Source organism: Engraulis encrasicolus, chromosome 15 (genome assembly GCF_034702125.1).
Source record: "Engraulis encrasicolus isolate BLACKSEA-1 chromosome 15, IST_EnEncr_1.0, whole genome shotgun sequence".
In the NCBI taxonomy this organism is placed as follows: domain Eukaryota; kingdom Metazoa; phylum Chordata; class Actinopteri; order Clupeiformes; family Engraulidae; genus Engraulis; species Engraulis encrasicolus.
Genome location: NC_085871.1, coordinates 23,206,753 through 23,219,252, shown reverse-complemented (window position 1 = coordinate 23,219,252; position 12,500 = coordinate 23,206,753). Strand labels below are relative to the sequence as shown.

Below are 12,500 nucleotides of genomic sequence, written 5' to 3'. Positions count from 1 at the left end.
ACCCAGGGGCGCATTTCTGGAAAGCTTAGTTGTTAGCCAACTAGCATCTTCGGTAGTTGCCAATGGGAAATTGCATTGCAAACAACAAAGTAGCTAATGTAGTTAGCAACTATGGTTTCGAGAAATGCACCCCAGCAGTTGATATTATTACAACCCAGGTCAGTGCCAGAAAACATTTTCCTTGACAAAGCCCAGTGCAACAAGAACATAAGGCATTGAATGTTAAAAAGTAACCAAGCAGTGCATGAGGCTACTTTCTATTATATTTTTTTGCATAATGCCTTTCTGTTACTGACTACTGTATGACTCCAGCTCCAGGCAATTAAGATCAATCAGAAATATGATGGGTGAGGTATGACATGTTTTCGGCCAATCAGTGCTGAGGGATGACTCACCGATGTCAATGATGACTGGCTCAGAGGGAGGGCTGATGAGGGGCCCGTTGGTGTGGTACACCACCACCCTGTACTGTGCTCCTGGAGTCAGGTTGGTGATGATGTCACTGGTGATGTTCTCCTGCAGGAAGAAAAGCATACAAAAGGTCCTTTAAAAAAAAAAAAAACTTCTTTCAAAAATATATTTTTCCGGACTTTTCTTCCTGCAGCAATACAATACAGAAAGAGAGACGATCAAAATCGGTCCGGAAACACATTAACATTCTCATTCAGCACTATCACCACCATTGTACTTCATGTATTTTATTTTGCATGAGGATTTTTTAATACTTTGTTTTTGTTTTAGTGTGTTAGTGACTAAAGATTAAAAGTATAAGCATAAAGTATAATGTACCCCTTCATGTGTGTGCGAGTGTGTGTGTGTGTGTGTGTACGTGCGTGCGTGCATGCGTGTGTGTGTGTACGTGCGCGCAGTGAGCAATGTGTGTTGTGGAGTGCTGTGTCACAATGACAATGGGAGTTTCTGAGGTGGGCTTTTGCTTTCTCTGTACATTTTTAGGTTGCTTTTGCCATCATTATGACACAGCAGTCAAAAAGGTGGACAGGAAATTATGGGGGGAGAGAGGTGGGGTAAAGCTGGGAAATCACCACCGCCATACTCGAACGTGGATCCCATAGGCATGCAAGTCCATTTATAGACGGGTGCTTAGCGCACACAGCACCCCTCCACTACTCCCATGTTTTTAACACTACGTCTGGATTTGGTCCACTCCCCCCCCCATGTCTTTAACAACCCTTTGGTGCTCAGCTCCCGTCTGCCCTCGATGCTCTAAAGTAGTGTTTCTCAACGGGGGCTGTACAGCCCCCCCGGGGGGGCGTTGGAGAGCTCTAGGGGGGGCGTTGAGAAGGATACAGCCCTCGATGCTCTAAACCAGTGGCTCTCAACCTTTTTTGAGCAAATACCCCCTGGACCTCATCCTAATTCTCCCCACGACCCCTTGACCTCATCATAAGCCTGTCAATGCCCCCCTTCCTATAAATACATGTAAATGGGCTAATGCCCCCAAAGACAATTAATTCAAATGCAATTTTTCCAGATGAATACTTAGAATTTGATGGTGGTGGTAAGTATTCATGAAAAAGGTATTAGTGAATGGGTAGCATGCATTTTGGAAATAAACAACTAAAAATCTCACACAGTGTACCTTTAACGCTACCACAACAAGTTTAATGAGTTTGTGTTAGCTGTTTGTGAGGATATCTGCGTTGCGCAGTTAGCGTTTTGTTGTTGTTGTTCATGGTGCTCTCCCTGACAGTTTGTGGTCTACATGCTCCGCTAGTGAACCGTGGCAAGCATGCCGCATAGCGCTGCGCACTACACACACGAGAGAATGCGAACATCTCAGATTCCGCCTGTGCGTGCGTGCGTGCGTGCGTGCGTGCGTGTGTGTGTCTGTGCCTGTGTGTGTGTGTGTGTGTGTGTCTGTGTGTAGGGGTGTGTGTGTGTGTTTGTGTGCGTTGCGTGCGTGCGTGCATGCGTGCGCATGTTTTTGTGTGTGCGTATGCATGTGTGTGTAAGTCTGCGTATCTGTGTGTATGAGTTCATTTTCAGTGCCCACCATCTGCACTGCGGAGTGCGGGCCACATTCTGTGCTAGTAAACCATTGCATCACTGTTGCTGAATAGACAAGAGAACTCTAGATTAGATTATACTCTTTCCATATGTTCGCAGTAGAGTACTATATGAGCTCATTTACTGTAATTTAGGCCCAAATGAGCATGGGTTCATTTGCACTCATGTAGGTACCAAACAAGCTTAAATGCTACGTTACTGTATATCAAAAATGCAAATGAACATATTTAACACTAATTTGCCATTACATGGAGAAAAGCTATAATAGCTATAAGCAGTATAGTTCTCTTGAATATGATTCACTTATACACTTCGAAAGAACACTAAATGCGTACCTGTGGCCTACATTATGATGATGTTTTCACTCTGCAGCATATTTAGTTTTCTTTTTCATTTAATTTCAATAAGTTAATTGCTATTCCTAGATTGATAACCAAATTGTTTGTCCATATTTCACACATCAACATAAATATTATTACATTTTTTTTCAGGGAACTATTCCAAATGTACAGTAAGGGCAGTGAGAGTATATAGCTCTTATATACAATCAATGAGTAAGGGTTAAGTAAAAAAAAAGATGAAGTTAAAAAATGCTTGAAAGGAAGTTAAAAAAAATGCTTGGAAATGCTGCTTTGGAAATGGGCAGGTGTGTTTGTTTTCTTTTGACACTGATGCATTGCCTGGCTTTTGCTTCCAAGAGCTTACTGTAGACGTATTGCCTGGCTTTCACCTTTTCATACTGTAGGTGACGCTTGGTCTGGCTGGCAAACACTCCATAATAGAAGTAGTGAGAGGCAAGGTCAGCTCCAGTACACTGGAACTACAGTACACTCTATGAGGGAACGTGTCATTTTTATGACACATGCATTTTGTTATGTAAGATGGTTTTAACACATAATGTGTGGAATGTGACACAAGATGGGCATTATTCAGTTACAGTAAATATCACACATTTTGTGTTAAATTGCACATCAATTATTTTTATTTCACATGTAGCCAAATATACTAACGTTTACTTATCACACACCAGAAATGTGGCTTGAATATGACTCAGTTTTTATAATACATTATTATACGGCCCTCTGGAATGTTGCGAGAGCGTCCATTCACATTCAATGGGCGGCCCTGACATTCGGTGGTTAACTATATTTCGACAACGCCCGCTAATAATGACTGCTGCCAATGGCAACGAGTTTTGTCGCTTCAGAGATCACTCCGCAAGTAGATCGGTCACATCAGACTACGACTGATTCTTCACTGATATCTCTTGCCTGCTGAGTTTTTTAGCATTTTGCGTCTGGCAGCGCGATTAACGCATGTCATCCACAATGAGAGGATTGGCTATCAATGCAACTCTAATATGAAGCATAAACTTGCAATTTTTACTGCAATTAGGTTACTTACTGGTCTGATCCACTTGAAATCAAATAGGCTGTATGTGGCCCCTGAACTGAAATGAGTTTGACATCCATGCCATATACCCCAGTACAGCTACATTACATTCAAAATTCAGTTTTGCTGGCAGAAAAGACAAACTTACTAGCGATTTTGACCCATTAGGGAGTGTGTGTTTGGCTCGTGAGCTAAGCATCTACTCGCCATTTTGGCTGGTGATGAAAAAAGTTAAAGGGGCACTCCACCCATTTGCATTAGGCTTTCCATTGCTTGACACCCAGTCATCCATGGTCGTGCAACACTCTCTCAATTCCCCCTTAGACAGGAGAAATCCGTATTCACCTTTTAACACTTCCTCCTACAATGATGTAAAAATCATAATTTCGCATCATTGTAGGAAGAAGTGTAAGAGAGGTGGATTTCTGTTGAGACTACAAGCCTTTTTCCCACCCTTTCAACTCCGCCCATAGGGGGTTAGACCTAATGCGTTACCAGACCTATCACAGATCAGTGTGCCAGTGCTTTTGAAATCACTGGCATTGAGGCTCCAGTAAGTCACTGGCAGAGCTGCCTGGGTGTGGCCTGTGGAACTTGAGCATTGCAATGCATTATGGGGATTGTTGTCACAAATCCACAAGCACTAAAAAGTCATTTTCTGCCTTTTCTCGGCCAAGAAGGCACCAAATTAGAAATTTATGCTACTATTCTACTACATATATGACCCACTTTCAATACATATTCATGTCTCCCCCAGTGGAATACCCCTTTAATTTAGTGCCCTGATTATTACATTGCATTACATTGCATTTGGTAGACGCTTTATAACCAATCACTAGCAGATACAAACTGCACAGGAAATATAGAGAATGCAAAATACAGAATGCTGAAATATACAGAACATTATATTGCTGTATAATATTTAATTTTATATTGTTATATTGTTATATGTTATATTGCAGTATACTGTGTAAAATAGAAAGAAAAAGGTCTGCACACTTAAATCCTCTTCGTTTTCTTTTTAATAAGCCAAGCTTTCGGTCTACTTAGAACTGAGCCCTGAGGAAGCTTGGCTTATTAATAAGAACACAAAGACGATTTAAGTGTGCAGACATTTTTCTTTCAATTTTACACAGTTTTTGTTTATGTTTAGCACCTTTTAATCGAGAGTGCAGTGTGATCCGGTTGAATACATACTGTGGTATGCTACCAGTAGCCATCTCCTCCATACCTCTGAGCAGAAGGTGGTCTCCATGCGCTGGCTGAGGCTGGGCTTGAGGCAGGTCATGGACAGCACGGACACCAGGCTGCCGTTGTGGCTCTGGGTGGCGGGGGCCCAGCTCACCGCCGCCGTGGTGGAGGTCAGCAGACGCACGTGCACCGAGTGGGGACGCTCCGTAGGCTGCTGCAGCCACTCACCACTGGGACCTAGGGTTTTTGAAGGTGCCTCAGTTAGTTACTCAAGTTACTCAAAAAACGTATCTACCATACATTATGACTTGGTCATTGCCATTCTGGTAACAGCAAATGTATAACGCCATGTCTTAACAGAGTGGGGCCGCTCCGTAGGCTGCTGCAGCCACTCACCACTGGGACCTTCAGGTAGCGATGCACAATACCACTTTTATTGAAAACCGATACATTACATTACATCTAGCAGACGCCTTTGACCAAAACGACTTCCAAGGAAAAAATGTAAGCAAGAACAGGGTAAGGCGCAGTGTACAGTTGCAACACTGACAACATTAAATAAAAAAATTAAAATAATAAAAAAGGGTAACAAGGCATTTTTAGATAGTAAACAAAGACATCTAGGCACAGTAAGAGTACGATACGAGTACGAGTACATTCATTTCTGTACTTGCCGACACTGAGTACCGATACCAATACTTTTGCCCCCAACATACAATGAAAATACTAAATGCATAGGCTTGTTTTTTCCACCTGTGATTTTTGTTTTATTGTCCATGTCCATGTAGATTTAAATGTAAGCAAATACATGAGGCGGCGTTTTTGTCCCATGCTGCTTTCAAGGCAACAGAATGTGACGAGATGTTGTGTTGTTTCATGTAATAGCAGTATAGGTGCCTGATATCGGCAAGTGTTTGAAGAATATGAGTATTAGTATAATGAGCAGGTATCGGGGCTGATTCCTATATTTTGGTATTTTTATTGGCTATATTTTTATGGCACCTTTTCCCAAAAAAGCATTTACCAGGTGTTTTTTGAAGGTGCTTCAGGCTTAAATGAGTTAAAACTTATCTAGCATAGTACTACACCACTATGACAGTGCACAGAGCCTTGAGTAATACATTATGACTTGGTCATTGCCATTCTGGTAACAGTAAATGTATAACGCTGTGCCTTATCAGGTTAAATAAGTGTTTCACAACATTTTAAGGCCAAAGACAACCATAGGCATAGAGATGGTGGAGTTAGTTACAATCAAGAGTCAAGCACTCGTTCTTCTTTGATTGGCCTGCAGGTTGGAGACAAAAAAAGAAGCCACTGTGTCTTGCATGTGGATAAAAAGTACTGGTATTTCTGTCTTGGAATACTATACATGTATTTCCTTTATTAGGGACCACGTAGCCCGCAGTTTTAAATTCAAATATATGTACAAATTTCATTTATTGTACTACAAAGTTAGCCTCAGGCTAATTTACATTGGCAGTCCCCTGGCAGGAATTAAAATACATATATCTAAACCAAAACTCTACACTAGGCACAAAAGCAGTTGGAAAGCTTTGTTCAAGTTTGGCCTTCGGGACGATTTTTTGTGACTTGCTTAGCTCCATAGGTCCTTTTCATAACAGGGGAGGGGGGCATGATCAAATAAGCTTTTCCTGTAAACACTGAATGCAGACTAAAGAGTTCAAGGTAACAGCAAAAATCCTGTATTGTCCCTATAGAATATAAAATAGACCAGTATTACATCCCGCCCACCTAAGGCTATGGAAAGGCAGTCCACTGTAGAAATGCAAAGAGGCATTTCAATGAGGCGGTAAGGATTGCAGGGCAAATCCTCCGTAAGCATACCCATTACCTTGGCTCCCGATGCACACACAGAGCCATTCCAGAGAGGGCCACTGACAGTTTTGGCTGGGCCCAGGACAAAATCATCTGAAAGGGCCCCTCACCCAATACATTAAATGTATTAAGGACCCAATTATGGGCCGCCCATCCCCTGGGCCCAGGACAGCTGACCCCTTGTCGGCTTCGCTGATTCCAGAACCCAGATACATTATTCAGCAGAAACCCCCCCCAACTCCAAATGCAATTTCACTGTGGACTAAGCTTAAGGCTTAAGGCTCACTCCTGTGACTGACACCAGAACAGTACAGGGGTGCATTTCTCGAAAGCGTAGTTGTTATTCTGTTAGCAACAGTACAGACATAACTGAATCAGATGGTAACTGGTGGAGAGAGGGGGGGGGGAGAGAGAGAGAGAGAGAGAAAGAGAGAGAGAGAGAGAGAGAGAGAGAGAGAGAGAGAGAGAGAGAGAGAGAGAGAGAGAGAGAGAGAGAGAGAGAGACAGAGACAGAGACAGAGACAGAGACAGAGACAGAGACAGAAGAGACTCCAGTCAGTAACAGACATTCTGGATATCAAAAGAAAGAAAGCCAGAAAAAAAACCTCCAGGAACCTCTTGGAACAGAAAGATAGAAAGATTGAGAACATACTGAGGTAGAAGGTGAATCCCGTGTCTGCCGTGCTCTCTCTGGCTTCACAGTCGCCAGTGGAGCTAAGGGTGGTGACCCGCACATGGTATGTTCCGGGTTCCGTCAGCTCCGTGAAGAACTCGTGAGTGTTCTCGTCCACCATAGCAGTTTCTGTGGAGTTCCCTGTCTTGACAGAACATGAATATTCCGTCACGTTTATTTAGCATGTTGCCTCTACGTCGCATCTAGCATTTAGCATGTAGCACTTACTCTACTGAATGTACTAACATGTCCAACCCAAATCACCCAGTAGCAATTCAAACTATGGGCACGTCCCACCAACTACTGAAAAAAACCCAGCAAACAGGATGGACTACACTGAACTATACATACTGCATTATTGTAATAAAAGAGTATAGTTCGTCCATATGGACCTTGTATGAACATGGAAAAAAAAATCTAAAAGAAAAAAGTTTACCACACACTTTCTTGTCTTTGTTCATTTGCTAACAGAGCGAACAACACACTTCACCTCCAGAGTCATCAGGTTTGTTCAGGAATTGGAAAAAATGACCTTACGTTTTCTTGAAAACAGAAGATAAATTAGACCTCCATTATAGTTAGCTTCCAGTAACTTTTTACGCTGAACTAATAACAGAGCTATCATATTTTTTGGGTCAGTACAATATCTAGTATGCACTGCTGCCTCTATTTGAATTGCCACAGAGGCAAATCCCAGGGGATATGCTTGCATACTTTTAGCACCCTTTGCAATATTGCCTTTAATGCGCACATACTGTAAGTTTTAAAAAAAAAACGCAGCAAGAAGTACTTTGTAGAAGTAGTTGCAAGAGCAAGCAAGAAAGTTAGGCAGGGATTGAGAGAGAAGGATTACATATAGAAAAAGAAGCGATTTTAATTCAACACTTAGACATAGTACTCTGGGACTAAATGCACTCTAAAATATGTTAAATCAATTCACTATGTGTTGAATTATCACTGTGAAATGTACTGCACTCTTCTGTTTTTATGTCTAATTCATCTGATGAAACAGCCACTAGGCACATTTTTCATTACATCTAACGCTTGCACGTAACAAAATATTAATTAATCAACAAATGAAGGTAACCTTGAGGCAAGACACTCTGCAAAGAGGGAGTTCAAAGACGCAAAATAAACACTTCAGTTGATCTCATATCTATTTTAATTCACACCTTCAAGACATATCTTGCCTGTGAATTAAATGCGCTAGTGCGAGCACCTTTTTTTTCTTTTTCTATTTCTCTTCCAAGTACCAAGAGCAATATTTTCAGACAATGGCGACTGTATTGTGTGACTGGGTGCTGAAGCCCACGTTAAGTCTCATAATCATTAGTTTTGAGAAATAGGGAGGCTTAGCCCCAAGAGCATTGTGGAAAATTGTAGGAGGGGTTAGTAATATTTTAGGGGGGATTGAAGCCCTCCTACAGTATAACAAATCTGAGAGTCCTGTACTTTACTAAAAGACTCACCATCTCTGTAGATGTATATGTTGAAGCCGTCATAGGTGGTGGGGGGGCGAGGGGGCAGCCATCTTAGCTCCAGGAGGATGGGGGGCAGTGGGGTCGGGGTAACCAATGCTTCCGTCTCCCTGGCGATGTCCATGGCCGAGCCGGGCTCGTTCGAGTCCTCGTACTCCGGCACCACCGCATTCACAAAGTCGTCCTCCGTCAGCGAGGGACTTCCCGTGGGCCTCGGCCAATGAAACGGCGTCACCACCTCGGCCGATTGGTTGTTGTCAGCCTTTTCAGACGATGATGGCAGACTGGTCACAGCATCTGAGTCTTGAGCGTTCACATCAGCGTAGTCGTCTGTCGTGCGGTCGGGATCGCTGCCGTTCCGACTTGGGGGCTTGGGGGTCAAGGTAGCGGAATCTGAGCCCGCCGCCTCCTCCTGTCTGCCGGCCAACTCTGACTGTGCCACCTCCTCCTCCTCCCCTACAGCCTCCTCCTGGCTCCCTGTAGTAGCCTCTGCCCGCTCCGGCGCCTGCTCCTGCCCCTGCTCCTGCTCCTCCATGAGGGGTACGTCTCTGGCGGCGCGAGCTCTGGATGTATCCTGTTGACCTCCACCACCTCCACCACCTCCTCCACCACCACCACCACCCAATTCCGATGGGCTCTCTCTCACCAAACTCTCCCGGACGCCCTCCCTATTGAGGTGTACCACCTTCAGTGAGATGTTCAGTGGGGGATTGGGCACTGCATGTCAAGGATGGGAAGTAGGGAGAAACAGAAAGGGAGAAGGAGAACAAAGAAGATTAGGATTTTTCTTAAGTAAAATGACAAGACCATGCTTCATATATTCACTTATATCTGGGTGGATTATACATTTCTTTCTTTCTTTCTTTCTGAGCGGCCCATACTGAGGGGGTTAACAAAGGACTAATTCAAAATCTTCCTTCGTTCACCAATCAAGAAGACAATGTAACATTTTCGACACTGTCACAGGATTTCCAAGAGAAATTGCACTGGTATTGCACTACCCTGCTAGCCTAGCCACACTACCACAACCCCTGTCAAATTACACTGCCTTCCTCATCTAGATTCCATGTGGGTCTAACGCAGCTAGGCAACTACCGTGCAACTCCCAACTCAGGATGCGAAATGTTAGGAGGGGGTGGGCAGGGCAGAATTGGAGTGGTGGAGAAATAGGGGCCTGGGCATTTTTGGATAAAAAGGGCCCCTCATAATTAGCGGCGCAGATATGACAGATCCCCCACCCCCCTTTTTCTTTTTACATTTCTGAAAATAGGGGCCCACGAGGGTGCAGGGCCCACCGGGAAATGCCTGCTATGCCAGATGGCCAGTCCAGCCCTGGTGAGGTGTGGGAGCAAGTAAGGCATATAAACGGGGGTAGGATTCACCTTAATTAGCATGGCCGATCAGAGGTGGGGGGTTAACGAGGCGGGAGGATAGATCTCTAGTCAGAATCAATACATACAGCCCCACCCCCCGCCGTCCTCCAAACACCACAGCAGGGTGAAATTGACATTAGTGGCAAATCCACTGGAAGAGACAGAGATGTCCTTCAGGGACACGGTATGTATATGCATTTTCTGTTTCAGGTGTTATAGGCAATTAAGTTTGACGTATCTTATCTTATCATACACACTTAGACAGACACATAGAGACCTGCATTCGCACATTCAAATTCTCTGACATAGAAATTCCAAACACGTGCGCACGTGTGCACATACACACAAGCACACAAGCACGCACACACACACACACACACACACACACACACACACACACACACACACACACACACACACACACACACACACACACACACACACACACACACACACACACACACACACACACACATGTGCACACTATACCGCGCGGGGGGTGGGTGGTGCACACAATTAATGAGGAGAGAGAGAAAAGATTGATTCTCTCTATTACCTCCCCCCTTCTCTCTCTCTCTCTCTCTCTCTCTCTCTCTCTCTCTCTCTCTCTCTCTCTGACCCGCAGACATCCACCCACATGCAAAACCATATATACACGCACGCACGCACGCACACACACACGCACGCACGCTTACGGAGGGCAGAGGGAGACTGACATTTTGCAGCTGGGTGCAGTAATAGCAGCTAAATGGAGTCCCCATAAAGTGTGCTGAAGCATAGCTAATGGTGAAGGGGGTGGTGCTGGCGGTATATAGGAATGTAAGAGAGTGGAGGTGTGTGTGTGTGTGTGTGTGTGTGTGTGTGTGTGTGTGTGTGTGTGTGTGTGTGTGTGTGTGTGTGTGTGTGTGTGTGTGTGTGTGTGTGTGTGTGTGTGTGTGTGTGTGTGTGTGTGTGTGTGTGTGTGTGTGTGTGTGTGTGTGTGCGTGTGTGCGTGCGTGTGTGCGTGCGCGTGTTGGGTTGGTGGGTTGTTAGATGTGAGCTTATTGAATAGACACCACAGTATACTGAGTGAATAAGACTCTCTACCCCTTCTGTGTATGTATGTAATGTAATGTAATGCTTGAACTCGTTAACTGTGGTAGAGGTGATGGCACGGGAGTGCTCCACGGGAGTTCCCTTAATTGAGCCTGAAGCCTGAAATATGATGAAGGTATGTACTCAGGGACTCCATGGACCCCTGGGCCAGGAAACAAGAAAGGCCCCCCTCTATCATGGATTTCTGTCGGTAGTTTACAAAAACATTCAGGATTTCAAGGCATATTTAAGAGACCCAATGTTGTTAGGGGTTACTGTAAGTCTTTCGAGATTTTTTTTCAGTTGTTATTAAAAGTACGATTTTAACATAATATGCAAAAGGAAATATAGAGCCTTGGTCTTCAGGGCCCCCATGACTCTTGGGCCCCTGGGCCTCGGCCCGGTAGGCCCGTGCCGTAATCCATCCTAGCATGTATACTGTGAGATGTTACTTGTATTTTCCCACTACTGCAGTGTCTGTCTCCCTAGACAGAGACATTACAGTATAGATTGTGTATGTGAAGAGCTCTTTTCAAAAACACTATAGAAACTATTCAATCATCCAATGTTCATAAATACTGTACATATATAAAAATGTAAAATGCTATATGTAAAATATAATTTTACCTAGACGGTGTCAGTAAAATTGCGCTAAGTTCCTGTTATCTCATATTACCACCCATATCCAATTCAACCATTAACACAGTATATTACGTAAGGGTTAACGTTCGGCGAGAAGGTCGCTACCGTGGAATAGCAGCACGACAGAGAGAATCTTTAGACCCCGACGCGGAGCGGAGGGGTCTTGTTCTCTCTGAAGTGCTGCTATTCCACAAAGCGACCGACTCGACGAAAGTTAACCCGCTTATTACATGGATATACTTAAATGATTCACACATGCGGGGACATTTCTTTAGACCTATTTAATGTTGAGATTGTTGCTGCGCAAAACAAAACAGTGCCGTTGTGGAACACCGCTAGGCAACAGCTAGGTAGGCTAGCCAGGACAACAGGTGTTGTTGTTTTTTTTTTTTGTTTTTTTTTTTGACAACAGGTGTTGTCTATCACAGCAGCTGATTAGAGTGACAAAAGACCGGACCCCCTGCGGAGTGATATGAAACATTCGCTTTAGCCACTGACTTGTATACAAGCCAGTGGCTTTAGCAGTGAACGTCTTGTTGCCATTGACAGCGGTAGCCAGGACAACGGGTGCTGTCTATCACAGCAGCTGATTAGAGTCTTGTTGAAAAGTCGCTTTAGCAGTGAAAAGTCTTGTTGCCATTGACAGCGGTCTGTTATAGACCAACCCGTCCGTTATCGAAAAATAACAGACGTCCGAACGTTGGGGAGCCCCGTTGAAATGAATGGAGCATTCGACAGATTACGTCACAACCATATATTACTGTATAGTATATCAGTACTGTAGTATAACAGCTTAGCATATTGACAGAG

General features: G+C 44.0%; 1 protein-coding gene across 1 annotated transcript in view; it reads right to left on the bottom strand.

Moving 5' to 3' along the window:
• ptpro (protein tyrosine phosphatase receptor type O) overlaps positions 1–12,500 on the bottom strand; it is a 139,753-nt gene that overhangs the window by 44,335 nt on the left and 82,918 nt on the right. The window contains exons 5-10 of the mRNA XM_063217235.1: positions 9,211–9,318; positions 9,107–9,162; positions 8,593–9,034; positions 7,103–7,264; positions 4,652–4,848; positions 396–516 (exon numbers count right to left, since the gene is read on the bottom strand). Coding sequence (XP_063073305.1) covers positions 396–516; positions 4,652–4,848; positions 7,103–7,264; positions 8,593–9,034; positions 9,107–9,162; positions 9,211–9,318 — 1,086 coding nt within the window. The remainder of the gene's footprint in view (positions 1–395; positions 517–4,651; positions 4,849–7,102; positions 7,265–8,592; positions 9,035–9,106; positions 9,163–9,210; positions 9,319–12,500) is intronic.